At 39.3% G+C, this 14,702-nt stretch overlaps 1 protein-coding gene across 1 annotated transcript; it reads left to right on the top strand.

Annotated features, from left to right (window-relative positions):
- Positions 1-67: 67 nt before the first annotated feature.
- fam3c (FAM3 metabolism regulating signaling molecule C) lies at positions 68-8,554 on the top strand. Its single transcript, XM_082511806.1, has 11 exons — positions 68-192; positions 595-650; positions 772-876; positions 2,253-2,279; positions 2,637-2,760; positions 2,961-3,019; positions 3,114-3,164; positions 3,255-3,339; positions 3,434-3,560; positions 7,582-7,679; positions 7,836-8,554. The coding sequence occupies exons 2-10, from the start codon at positions 635-637 to the stop codon at positions 7,669-7,671; spliced, it is 684 nt and encodes a 227-aa protein (XP_082367932.1). The 5' UTR covers positions 68-192; positions 595-634; the 3' UTR covers positions 7,672-7,679; positions 7,836-8,554.
- The last annotated feature ends 6,148 nt before the right edge of the window (positions 8,555-14,702 follow it).

Genomic DNA, 14,702 nt, shown 5'->3' with positions numbered 1-14,702 from the left:
TTTTTGTACTGTCCAGGCCCTTTATTTCCGGTTCGTCTTTCCTTTTTCCGGCGGAGTGGCGCCTCTTTTTCACGGTTTGCTCCTCCACAGTCCAGCTGTCATGACGCGTATCAGCGCCATCATCATAAGTTAGTCAGCCTGTCCTAAAAGAACCACACCGGAGAGTCCACTGGTATTTTGCTACGTAAACAGGTGAGAAAGTCGTGAACATTTATCTCAAAGCTCAACTACGTATTTGTCTTTTGTAGAGGCTGAGATGCAGTCATTCCAGTGTCAGTGAGTAAAACCTGTCAAAGACGAAGAAGTTATCCACGGGGTTAAAAGCTAGTTAGCTTTTCAAAATATAGCTTTAAAAATGCATTACGTGCTTACATACGTTACATTGTTCGTTAATTCGGTCGCAATAACTAGTTATTAGAAAAAGAGCAAGGTCACTGTGTTTCGGCGTTAGACACTCCTATAAATAACGCACAGCACAAGCTAACTTCCCCCTTTAGACCACCCTATAAAGGCACGCAGATATACACCATTGACTGTAGAAAACAGTCACCGATGTGCACATACAGACACCTACACTTTTATTTGATATTACAGGTTGTCGGCTGTTTGTAAAATATTCTGGAGAGTCGCAAAGATGATTAGGGCTACTGGTAAGTCAGATATATTTACTATAAATATTTAAACAAACATGTTTGCTATCTAAAACCATTTCGCATCAGTGATTCGGATGGCTGATTAACCGCACCTCTCCGTTTTTCCCTCTCTTCGCAGGAATTATCAAGTTGACAGTGTTGGTTATTGCATTCCTACTGGCTGTCTTCCTGGCTTTTCAGCTATTCGAGATTAATACGGATTTTAAACTGGCTAATGTGATTTGTGAGTAACCTTTCCTGTAAAACTGGATTGAACAGCAGTGTAGGTGGGAGATAATCATCGGTAAAGGAAACAAGACAGTCATTTACTTTGTTTACTTTCTGTCTGCAGGGACATTTTAAGTCAGGCATGTCCTGCATCTTGGTTAATTTATTTCTTTATTTATTGCGTCATCACTTTATGGCTTTTAAATAATCTTTATTTATATACAGGAAAAAGACAAAAAATGTCAGTCACAGGTTTCAGTTCATGATATAATGGGTTGTAATGCAATATATATGTATTGTTTGCTACATATATTATTAATAAATTATTCATTTTAATCGATTAAAGTCAGTTGTGAGCCGCCAGCCAGTATTTTATCTCATAGGGCCTTCTCTTCTTTCCTGCCTCCAGGAGGGTTATCTGCCTGTCTGGCACAGTTTTAGAAGAAGATGTAACATTCATTTCTTTTGTGAACTTAGAGTTCATTATCATGTTTTGAAAGTGTAGAAATTTTTAAAGAATGCAGCTTTTTACCCTCTCGAGGTTACTTAAGGGTGTGCGTTGGAGTTTGCCCAACAAGTCTACATATGTTTTGTTGACTTGGAGAAGGGATTCGACCATGTTTCTTGGAGTATCCTGTGAGAGATGCTTTGGGAGCATGGGTTGTCTGGCCCATTGCTATGGGCCATTTGATCCGTATACAACCGCTGCAAGAGCTTGGTCCACTAAGCCAGCAAAAAGTTGGACTTGTTCCCGGTGGCTGCCAGGGCTGCCCTAAGTCACAGATTCTGTTCATGATTTTTATGGACAGAATTTCTAGGTGGAAAATCTGAGGCCATGGTCCTGAGCTGGAAAAGGGTGGAGTGCCCTTGTTTACAAGTGAGAGGAGAGCGGGAGATCAATAGACAGACTGGTGCTGTACCAGTCTGTTGCGGTGAAGAGAGAGCTGAGCGTATATGCGAAGCTCTCGATTTAATAGCCGATCTACGTCCTTACCTCACTTAAGTTCATGAGCTTTGGGTAGTAACCAAATGAACAAGCTTGTGATTTCAAGCCGCAGAAATGAGCTTTCTCCGACGGGTGGCTGGCCTCTCCCTTAGAGATGGGGTGACGAGTTTGGCCATCCAGGAGGAGCTCAGAGTAGAGCTGCTATTCCTCCACATTGAAAGTATCCTCTGCACTCCTATAACTGATGGTTGTAATTTTTTTTTTATGCCTCTAGTTTATCTTGACATAAAGAAATGTTGCACACTTATTACTTATCTGTATTAATTGTTGCTACTTGGATAAACTTTTATAAAAATATAATAAAAATCTTATTTATATTCCTAATAATAAATATATTAGATATTATAAAGTCTACTTACATCTACATCTCCTTTTTTGCTTTTCAGCAAGATCTGTGCCAGCAGGTGTCCTTTGTAAGTGTTCTCAATTGTTTACTTTTTTCTTTTTATTCTCTATTACTCATGTGTTTTGATATGCCTCTGTCTTTTTTTATCTATCTCTGTAACAGACAGAACAAAAATGGTAATAAGGAGCTTGTCTCAGATTGTAATGTAGCTAAATCCTTTTGAAAACCTCTAGATATTGAGTTTAACTGTGTGTTTTAAGCTTAGCTATTGCATTAGTGTGCAAATAGACCCCTTTAGATGAGTTCAAGCTGTACCATTCCTTGATCACCCGTATTTGTGCCTGTTTGTGAAAAGCCTTAAACAATGTAATTGGACCGCCTGTGACCTGATACTGTGCTGTTTGGGCAAATTTTGTGTTCTCAGCAACGAAGCCTGTCAGGTATAAATGTGGGCTGTCCAAGGCATGTTCAGCTGGACATTTTGCCTTCAAGATGGCAAGTGGTGCAGCCAGTGTGGTCGGGCCCAGAATCTGCCTGGAAGACAAAGTGTAAGTAGGATGTGAGACAGTGTGTTATAAGAAAGAAAGTGTTGTCTGATTATTCTGGGCTGTCTGGAAATCTACATTATAGTATGTTAAACATGTTATGAAGTGCCATCCTTCTATAAATCACCCATTTCCTTAAGTTTATATGCTTTTATATTTAAATGTATCCATATGTTCTCCCCCTTTCATATTATTGGTTGTAGAGTAATGAGCGGCGTGAAGAACAACGTGGGAAGAGGAATCAACATCGCCCTGGTTAATGGTGACATTATCCACTCGAGTACCCCACTTTTAATTCCAAGAGTTACAAACCTAATTCTGAAAAACTGTATTTTTGTTTGTTTGTTTTTCCATAGGGAGGACAGGGGAAGTTGTCAAAACAGAATATTTTGATATGTGGGCTGGAGGTGAGTATACTTGAGAACCTTTTTTTTTTTTTTGTAGACATTTACAAATCCAGTTCATACAGTTTGTTAACCGTGTGTCACTTTGCATAGACGTGGCTCCCTTGATTAAATTCCTGAATGAAATTGAAGATGGGACCGTTGTGATGATGGCTTCATTTGATGATTCCGCAACAAAGTAAGAGCATTTCAGCTTGCATGATCAATAAATATGTTTGCTGTTTCTAGTTGCGGGGATGGTCATGAAATAATATGTCTTCTTTGTTATATAGACTCAATGATGAAGCCAGGAAGTTAATTGCTGATCTTGGCAGCTCAGCTATTAATAATCTGGGCTTTCGAGATAACTGGATCTTTGTGGGAGGGAAAGGCATCAAGACCAAGAGTCCATTTGAGCAGGTAAGATGATGCACAAAATCCCATAGTTAACAAAAGCTGGAAACTAGATTATTAGTGACCTTATTACCATCTACACCATCTTAATGTGTGTTTTCTTCAAACATTCAGATCAAACCACAAGGCAAACCACAAAGAATGCTGAAATAATTTCCCCCAGGGATCAATAAAGTATTCTGATTCTGATTCTGATTCTGATACACTTGCTTTTCTCCATAAAGGCTTTAAAGGCTTACACCCACTCCTTCACTAGCACACTTAAGCATACAGACACACAAAAACACATTCATTCAGGAGCTCCAACATCAGAACCCTTTTTCCCCTCACACTAGTGTCAGAAAGCACAACAAGAAGTAACAATTTTGTTTTATGCCTTAGTTTAGATTGTATGTAGGAATGGAAATCGAGATCCAGATATCTAAAATTGTCCGCTAATTTCCGTTTGTGAGTCAGAGAGGGAACATAGTGACGCAGTCTACAGCGTGGATATAAGTATTACTTTTATTTAAAAAGGGTGAGAGCACAATGGTGAAGTGCAAACTACATCCAGGACAAAAAAAACAACTGGATTATGCTGTGAGCACTTCAACTCTTTGTGCACACCTGTACAGATAGCATACTAACGCTAAGCTAGCCACAAGAGTGATGTTTAAACTGAATGAATGCTGACCCAAGCCCTCATTAGGAAATGGATTTGTGTTTGTGTGAGCAGTTTATTTTAAAACATCTGTTTTTCTCTTTTGAATATTTAGAATTGCTCATTATTAAGACAAAAGTACTTCTTATCCTACTACTCAACTAATCAATGGAATAATCAGTAGAATTCCTGATTAATAAAAGATCAATTATTGTAGCCCTACTCTTTATACTCTTTAAATGTAAACTGCCAGCAAAGCTACAGCACATTAGACAAAGAACAAAATGAGAAGGTACTTTCAGCAGCTCCTTTGTTTGCTAGTGTATCACCACCAGTGTTGCGTAAGTTACTTTAAAAAAGTAATTAATTACTAATTACTTAGTCAATATTGTATTTAAAATACTCATCTAATTACTGTGTCAGAAAAGTAACTTAATTACTAAATAAGTAATTTAACTAAATACTTCTTACAATCCCTATAAACCTTGAGTGGGCAAACAATAGAGATTAAACTCTTTAAATAATAAATATATATTTTTTTTAAAGACGGCGACTCAGTACGCAGCGGTCGCATCTCTTCCACAATGTAGCCTGCAATCATTTTTTTAAGCTCACCTTCAGACGCTTTCTGTGCTGCTGAAGTAAAATCAAGTTTTGCCTGCTGAGCAGGAGTTGCCGCGGTGTTATCCATGGATGATGAACAATGACTCGTCTATGCCAGGGGTCGGCAACCTGCGGCTCCGGAGCCACATGCGTCTCTTTAGTCCGTATAGTGCTGCTCCGCGTGGTTTGGGAAAATAAATTAGAAGTATTTAGCTGAAGTGTATTTTATTTATGTTAGTTCTTTTTTACCTTGTAGTTCTAAATTGGAAGATTATTGTGATCTTGAAATATAAAAATAAAATTATATTCTATTATTTTTTTCATCAATCAAAATAAGCGTCACACTCGCGGAAGCCTGTGTACCCGCCGAAACGCCATGCATTTATCGAGACTTTCAACCCCAGGTAGGCCAATTATGGATCCACATTATGTCAGCAGCTGTTCTCCACCGTGAACTATGTTAAAAACAAACACCGCTCACGCCTCACAGATGACAGCTTACAGTCCTGCGTAAAGATGAAAGTGACTTCGTACAGCCCCGATTTGCAGACGCTGTGCACAGAGGTTCGGGAGCAGAAGTCCCATTGTAAACATACCACGGCAGACCCGCTGCTTTTTAGTATCTCTTTATTGACCACTTTTTACACACGGTTGCTGCAGGCATACAGCCAGCTGTAGCTTTTCAGCTCACAGCCCGACGCATACCAACAACAGCATAGATAGCACAGACGTTAAGGCCGCGAGGCGTGATTGCGGGTGCTACTCAGGTGCGTCCGGCCCCCCCTGCAGCGGCGCTGCAGACCACGCCCCGCCGCACGCATTAACCAGGTAAAATACATATTTAGGCAGAATTTTGCAAATATCTATTTTTTTCTTTTTTTTTTAGCAGCATAGTGCTTTTTTTTTTTTTTTTTTAAAGTCAGGTCAAGGCTCCAAAAGCCCAAAGGCGATATAACAGTTTTTGTTTGCTACATGGATCTTTTTAGTTCAGCTTTCCTTTTGTTCTATTTCTTAAAGAGTTCAAAATGTGTTAATTACATAAATAAAATGTAATTTTCTCTGTAGCACTTCATGGATTTCATAAGCAACACACTTTAGTTGTTCAAACAAAGCATAAAGGTAAAAAAACAATAGTGTTATTCTCATTTTGATGTCAAAAAGTATTTGTGGCTCCCAGTGTTTTCTTTTGCGTGGAAACCAGGTCCAAATGGCTCTTTAGGTGTTAAAGGTTGCTGACCCCTGGGCTATGGTCTCGTGTCTGGCGCTTCAGTAGATTACTCGTGCTATTAACAGCAGCCGATAGTTGTTTCTCTCCAGGACATAGCTTACATATTACTGTAATATTCATGTCTGCTTGTTTCAGAAAAGTGAAGAGACGGGAATATGTCCATTTCATAAAACAGCCACAGGCTTCAGCCGAGTCCGACATCTTCTGCTTTAGAATACGACTATGCAGCAAACTGGCGCGAAATGACGTGCAGCTGCACTACAGCGATGTTAAACCGGCAGAGTTTACTTCTACGTTTAGAAGATAAATTATTGAAATTAAATAATGATATTCAGCGAGTTTAATTATTTAACACAAGTACATTGTAAGTAACTGTAATTAAAATACCTAAAAATGTAATTAGTTATTAGTAATTAGTTACTCTTTCAGTGGAAAAGTAATTTAATTACAGTAACGCGTTACTTAGTAACAACAAACCTTATCTGTCTATGACAAAGACACTTTTGGAAACAAACTCTGTTTATCCAGTCTTGGAACGGGAACTCGGGGCTTGTGACACATGGGGCTTAGATCGTGTCCCCTCTCAGCCTTGAACCAGGGATCATTCGCACATCAGATGAAAAATCCATACACCACAGAGCCATAGAGCAAAATATGAGGATGAAACAGCTTGACACTTCGTCTTAGTAGCCTAATAGAAATAATCTTGAGAAAATGATTCTGCTGAAATGTCAAAATCTCTTGGGAGATTACATCCTGTGGTTGTTTTCTTTGATCTTGGTGGACATTTGTGCGTGCGCACCGGATCTACAGGTCAACTTACATTGTTAAGTAGACCTGTAGAGTCGGGAACAGCTTTGTGAAACACGTGAACTGCAGACTAGAACTTATCTGCCTAAGGGTTCACTCAAGCCCACTGGAGGGCTCTGCAAAGTCTAAAACTCGTGTGGATGGTGGCACAAGAGTAGTTGCCCTATTTTATGTATACATCAACATTTAGTACAAGTAAGATGGTAAATCTTTAAATCCCCAGAGGTTCTTTTCCTGGTTCAGTTAACATAGTTCTGCAGCATGTTTTGTTCAGAATCTTCATTTAAAATCACTTATGGTATGCTCCGTGAAGTTGAGTTTCCACTTGAGGAATCTGTTGTATACAACCTTCTGAAATGTTCCTTGCTGACACAACCAAATGAAACCCCGCTGTAACGTTACAGCAGTGCAAACTGTGTGAGTCACACTAATATGTTTTTATGCTCGGTCGTAATTTGCAGCTAAGTTAATTTTACTTGTGGAATCACTGCTAAAAGAACATCAGTAGGCTTTTTATTACTAAGAATGCCTAGTGCACACAATCAGTCATTCAGGGATTCATATTTTGTAGTCAGATATTCACTCTACAGCCTGTTTGTCATCTTTAACCACAAACCAGTTTTGTTGGTTGCTGGTCCTTGTCTGTTCTTATCATAACATTTTACTATTTTTATGTCATTAGCTGTTAACAAGAGAGACTTTTATGACTTTAACCTTTAACATGTGTCTTATTTTTGTTTTCTCAGCATATAAAGAACAGCGCAGAAACAAACAAATTTGAAGGCTGGCCTGAAGTGTTGGAGATGGAAGGCTGCATACCGCAGAGGCAGGACTGACCTTTAAGGTGCTGCCCACCTTTGCGTTCACTCTTGTCTACCCATGTGTTCTCACCTGTGCTGATGTTCCTATCTTGATGAGACTTTACAGTTGTTGCACTTTTTGTGCTCAGAAAGGCCATTGTACACCTCTTACCCAGAAGCCTTTTATCTGTCCACCACAGCAACAATCTCACTAAAGAAGACATTAGCAGGAAGAAGGAGCTGCTGTGATGATGCTTCAATCAGAGCAGGAAGCAATGTGGGAAAGGAAACTTGGTCCCTATTGCACTTCTCCTTCTGTTTGGATGCTATTAAATAGATGCTAAAGCTGGTTTACGAGTAGACTGCACTGATCAAAAGGCTTTAATGATTTGCTCTCAATCACACTTTCTATCTTTAGATTCTCTTGGGACTTGGTTGTGATAGTGTTGCATAATGGCAATGGTGACCAAAAAGGACGTAGTAGATCAGATTTTTGGGGGAGGGGCGGCTAATTTTTTGATAACCTGTACCCTGCCTTAAATAACCATTTTTAGATCTGCTTGTTTGTTTGTTCCATGTTTGTTGTTAAAAATGTGAATTATTATTATTATTATTATTTTTTTAATTAGATTTGAAGATTTTATAACCAAATGTACCAAATTCACTGTGATGTTTTGTATATATTTGTTTAGAGACAGAAGCAGTTTTGAAAGGGATTAATTTAATGAGTATTTGAATACTAATATAATTTCTTAAAATAAATGATCTTGTTGACAATGTTTGTGGTTGATTAAGTGTTTTGTAGCCTCTTGAAGTGCAGACGTAGCTTTTTCAGTGTGTCCACAGCAGTTGCACTGCTATGTGGTTTTTCTTGTTCCCTTGAAACAGACCTTGTTATTTAAACATTATTTAAACATTAGGTGTAGATGGATTGGATTTCTGTTTGCTCACCATATCACTTTCAAACAAGATAATAGAGCGTTTGCTGTTTCACACTGGCTAGGTGTGACATTCTGTCTTCTCTTCAGCTTAGCTTCTATTTGGGGTAAGGTTTAAAAATCGTTGGTGGCTTTAGTATAACACTGAACTAGTTCATGAATATTTCCACTTGTTTTTGAATAAAAAGGGGAACTTTTTAGAGTAGCTACCAAAAAAAGGAGTCATTTTGCACTATTGTTGTACAGCTATGTTAGAGGTGCTGTAGAAGAATACAGTCACTGAGTTGTTGAACGTTTTTTCCAAACTCTTTAAGGCTGTAAAAAAAACAAAAACAAAAAAAACACAACAACAAAATAAGCCTTTTTTAACATAAGGAAACACCGGCTCTCAGAACGAATCCTTAGCCCATGCGATCATAGTTTTTACAACGTATTCACGCACTACATTTCTATTTGCGTTCACCTTTTAAACAACTTCAGATCACACTGTGCGGTTTCCTTTCCTCCCACATACAAGATCGTTTCGAAAACGTTTGCGCAACACTGTTTAAAAGTTGCACATTTTTCTTTCTTTTTTCTGTTGAAGTAACAAAATAAAGAACTGATCAACTTCACTTTTCACTTGACATAACTTATCTCCAAGTGCAAAACAACTTCTAACTCTTAAGTCTCTAATGCTGTCATAAGATTGTATTTTTTTTTTTTTTAAACCTTTTGTTTTGAAAGCAGTCAGTGAAGGGACTTTACACTCACTGGCCACTTTTTTAGATACACTTCGCTAGTACCAGTTTGGACCAATGTTTGCCTTCAGAGCTGCCTTAGTTCTCTACAGATTCAACAAGATGCTGGAAATATTCCTAACAGTCCATGTTGACATTATGGCATCACACAGGTACTGCAGTTTGACATGATTTGAGCTTTATGGCACATTAACACAAGCTAGGTTCATCAGTTAAGCTGCTGTGTTTCTACAATGTTTAGTTACGATCGAAAGCGGGCCAAAAAGAAAAATATCCCCCACAAGCCTTAACCGTTGATACAAGGCAGGATGGATCCATGTTTTCACATTGCTTACACCATATTCTGACCCTACCATCAGAATGTGCCAACAGCAATCGAGACTCATCAGACCAGGCAACGTTCTTCCAGTCTTCTATTGTCCAAATTTCATTGCAAATTTTAGCCTCGGTTACCCGTTCTTAGCTGTGTGGTCTTCGTGCTGCTGTAGCCCACCTGCTGCAAAGGTTTATCAGCTCAAAGATGTTTGGTCATTCTGCTCTGATGTCTGGTATCAACAAGGTGTTTCTGCTGCTCTCTGGATGTTTTTCCTTTTGCACACTATTCCCTGTGCACCCGAGATGAGATGGCTATGTGGGAAAATCCCTGTAGATGAGCAGTTTCAATGATACTCAGACCAGCCTGTCTGGCACCAACAGTCAAAGTCAATTAAATCACGTTTCTTCCCCATTCTGATGCTCAGTTTGGACTTCAGCAGGCCATTTTAACCATGTCTAGATGCTTAAATACATTGAGTTGCTGTCATATGATTGGCTGATGAGATATTTGTGCTAATAAGTAGCTGAACTAAATAAAGTGGTCAGTGAGTATATAAACAAATTATCTATAAACTTTTAACTGTTTTGATTGGCAAGATTTAGCTGCATTGAGATTTATTTTGCTCACGGGACATTCCTTGTCATTGTGTTGAGTTAAAGTATAGCGGTGTAATTACTAGATCATTGTGTTTAGAGTCATATTTACAGTAAATCAGCACACCTGTACCATATTGCCCTTTCAGTCTTTAAAAATGTAACAACTGGTTAAAGAAACACTCTTTGTAGTGACCTGTAGGGAGCGCTATTGCCTTATTTTTTTTCAGGCGGCAGGCCATATGTTTTGTAGTGACTTCCATCTTTGCATGTTGTTTTGCTTCAGCTGTACGGTAGGGTACGGTAAGTGTCCGTGAGTGGCTTTGCTCCTTCCAATGAAAGATCCGAGGCCTTTCTCGTACAATCACGTCTGTGTAGCAGATTCCATCAGCACTGCTGTAAATATCCCATTAATGATGAAGTTTGGCCTACTTTCAACTAAATATGCAATTTCTTCCTCTTGAATAATTAACCTAATACATGAAAAAGTGATAGAAAATGCTGTACCTGCTTGCATGTCTATTGAGGGTGTGAAAATTGAGTTGCCTAACCTCTCCTGGGGCTTTCTCTTCGTGTCAGCGTCACATTATAGTGGAAAATCTTTCGGTCTCCCTCCTCAAAGCATATTTACTATCTGCATGCTCTGCACCATGGCAGCAAGCCAACAGTTCTTTAATTAGTCACTTTTTTTGTTTTACACCTTCTGCCACTGAAGTGACCACCTCATCTCCTCTCAACATAAAAGCTCTCCCAGTAGTGGAAGAATCACAGTGGGGTATTTTCTTTGATGTCATCTGCGCAGCACACATACATCCCACATCCCCGTTGTAATTTATATGCACGTGTGTTTTTTAAAGGGCAACATTTGTTTACCAACTGTTCCATATGTAGTAATTTGTGCGTGATATTGTTGCCTGCTATGTTAGGACGTAGTATGTTACCGTTTTTCTTGAAGCAGTTAAAGATGTATCTGCATGATGCCTTCAGAAGGGTAGGCTAGCCAGTGCTCCCGTGGGCCGAACCTCTCCAGGGCGTCATGTTTCGTCATGTTCGTGTTACATATGAACACAGAAACGTCTAGTGCGAGCATGAGTGCTAAACTATATGAACACAAGAGGACTATTACTGTTTTTTAGCACGTAGAACAAAACCCTGTTTGAGATTCCCTTCTTGTGTGTGTGTTTTTAAAACAAATCTGTCCACCACACAAAGGTGGTTGCCTCTGAAAGAACCTCAGAAGCACTAAATTTTCAGATTGTGACCCCTGACCTCTGCCCTTTAGCCTTTTGACCGAAACACCCCGAGCTTCTCATTGCATCAAAACAAGCTTCGAAACAACCGTCTTCTATTTAACATGAACCTTGTGATTAACACGCATCTCTTCCTGACCTAGTTATGAGACTCTAACATGCTTGCATTGGTATTTTCTGTAGATGCACATGCTCATACACTCATTTCAGTCCAGTACTGTACCTTCCCTTGACCTCTGTTCTGTGAGTCTGCTGACCAAACATCCCTCAGTGACCTGAACATCGCAGCTTTGGCCTCTTGAAAACCCATTTAGTCTCTGCAAGATTCAAATAAAACAGACGACAAGTAGAAATCACCACTTGGGGTAAAATATGCATTAAAGCATCTATTACGGTCTATGTTTCCTATCATATTTTGCTAATATTGCATCTTGTCAGCTCCCATCATACTACCAAAGCACTTAAATTTCACCTTTCAATGCCTTTTGTGGCTATGAGCTGAACTTTGTAAATTCCACTTAACATTTTTGCCCTGTACGTGACTTTTTGAGTATCTTTTTGGTATTCGAATGCTACACGATCTGCTAAGATTTATGGACGACCTGATTTGTCGCTAAATTTGTGACCTCCCTCCGCTGTTGTCCCAGTCAGGTTGGAAACTATTTTTTTATGGAAACATTGAACGATATTGATGTTGTGAAATTAAATGGTTTACAAAAAGGTGTAAGATTGTTAAGCTCTATCATATTAATTTAAAGGACTTCAGGGAAACTTGAAGGAAAAAATATGAACCAACCCACTGGTCTACAATGGCACGGATTCCAAGAAATAGCCTAGGCCTCATATGTCATAGTCTGAGATGGACATTAGATCACTTATTCAGCTTTTATGCGCTGCTATCAGTTAATTGTTCCATGAGCAATTTAGAGTTAAGGGCCTTGCTTAGGCTTCAGCCATAAAGACCTAAAGGTGATCATTTGGCAACTGCTGATTGCAAGGGGAAAACCGTCTTTGAGATTGCTTTGTTTACTAGCGCACTGCTATAGTTGTTCAGTTTGAGTGGAAGACGCTAATTTATCTGCAAATACTTGCCAACAATTTGCCAAGTGGTAGTGAAACTTGAAAGACTGCGAAGCAAGATAGAAATGGAGAACGTCTGCTTTTAAAGGCACAGCTTGCTTTAACCCTATGTGCTGCACATTTTCCAGCTTCACTGCTGTTCTGCTAGTAGTTTGCAAGTGTTTGCAGACAAGTCAGTTTCTTGCACACCAAGTATGACTGACGTGACAACAGCAATTTGATAGCAACCAAAGCAATCACAAGGAGGTTTTTAGTTTTGGTTTTTGGGATCTTCTTTTTTTTGCACATTTTTGCCTAGCGACTGGAGGTGGGCAGGCGGTTGCCAACCAGTCTCTCAGCTTATATAACTGAGGCCCTTGTAAAGACCCTTTCTAGGCTCTTTTCTGTTTTGAAGTCTCGGGTTTGACATTTTGGTAGTTTGATAGTCTGCTTGAATGGCAGTCATGCCCTAAAGCATCCTCTGTTTTATTGTCTATTTTGTCCTAAATGGGAACATCATTTCTAAAATGAACACTCTGTTTAATTATAAAAGACCTGAAACCACGTGAAACTAATTGAAACAATAAACTCACGGTGAAAGTGTTTACTGAGGTTGCAGAGAAAGAGAGAAGTAGACATGCTGGGTTTTAAAAGGAATGCAGGTTTAAAGCACTTCTGATAAGACCTTGAGGGTACATCATTTATATATAGTCTATGTTTAACATGTAAACAGGAGCTAATATTGAACCATTAACCCCTGTTATTAATGGACTACCTCTGTTACAAAGTTCTAAGCTCTCCTGGGTGACTAAGTAAGTCATTAGACTACTATAAAACTGCATACACAACTGCTACTAATACTAGTTGTTAGTGTTGTGGTTGGCCTGAAAGTTGCAAAGTGCCTTGAGCTTAAAAGTTTGATATGTTAGGATGGAAGGACTCGTGTTCCGAGCAGTGTCCTGACACTAACTAAAAGTTGGAATATTTTAGTTGCCACATTGACCTTGTTTGGTCTTAATCAGTTCTTTGTCCTTCAGTTTACTGAATCACTTATTTGAAGCCCCTTTCTAAGTCGTGTTGTTTTTGTTGCTTTATTCCCACCTGACTTTGCTTTTCATTCCCCCCTTAGAAGATATTTTGTTTACCAGAGTGTTATCAGAATATTTGGCATCCTTCTAAAAGTTTCCCAGACTACACCATCCAGCTAGAAGGACCTGAATCGGGGCAACTGCTCTCCTAACATAAACACAGTTATTTGTGTGCTTTTATGTTGTCTGGAGGCTGTAACCACTCCCTTATAATCTCTTATCTGATACTGGAATAGCTCAGCCCTTATGTTTACTACCAGCTCTTTAAAGCACCAAGTTTTTTCCACAACTTTTCTTTCTTTCGCTCTCTTTTTTTTAACTTATCTTGACACCCCCTTTAAACTCATTCCCTTTCCCCCCTCAGTCTTCTCAGTGACCCCTTTGCCCTTCTTTCTACCCCTCCTCCAATCCTGTAATTGCTTCTTCAACACACACATACACACACTCAACCAGACAGCTGTGTTTACACTCAGTGGGCCTGTGGGAACTTCCTGCTGACCTCAGCACAGACAGACAAGCCTCATGCAGACACCCAACCAGATCGATAGCTGATCATATGGATCTTTTCACAGCATCTAGAGATTACTAAGCGGACACTGGTCAAATGCACACAGACACTCAAACACATGGGACTGATTGCCAGCGCAATCCAGAAGAACCAGATGGAAAACTAAAACTGTTTTTCCGTGTACTTTAAATTATACTTCTCTATTGCTGTGTAAGTGGGTGTGTTGTTTTTCTCATGGATTTATATAATCCCAGCACAATTTAAGGGCAGCCCCAAAGCTAAATCAAGTCTTTGCACTAATAACACGCTAAGAACTGAAATAGCAGTGACCTTTTCACCCTCACTAATGACTAACACAGCTCATACTCAGCTACGCACATGGTCTCTTTGGTCTTCCCTGTAAAACAAAGGTCTCATTCATAGTTGTCATTTCGCTTCCTGAGCTACTTCTGGCTCAGAGTCAGGAAGTCAAAGTGGATCAGATCACTGCTGGTAAAAAATTCATGCTACCCCTGACGTACTCCAAACTCTAAGCTCTTCCTTGGTATTGTAACAGCAGCAGCTTTGCTGTATTG

This window comes from Aulonocara stuartgranti, assembly GCF_965226115.1.
Source record: "Aulonocara stuartgranti genome assembly, chromosome: 17".
NCBI lineage: Eukaryota > Metazoa > Chordata > Actinopteri > Cichliformes > Cichlidae > Aulonocara > Aulonocara stuartgranti.
Note: the sequence above shows the minus strand (reverse complement) of the source record. Positions and strands in the feature narration are given on the sequence as shown.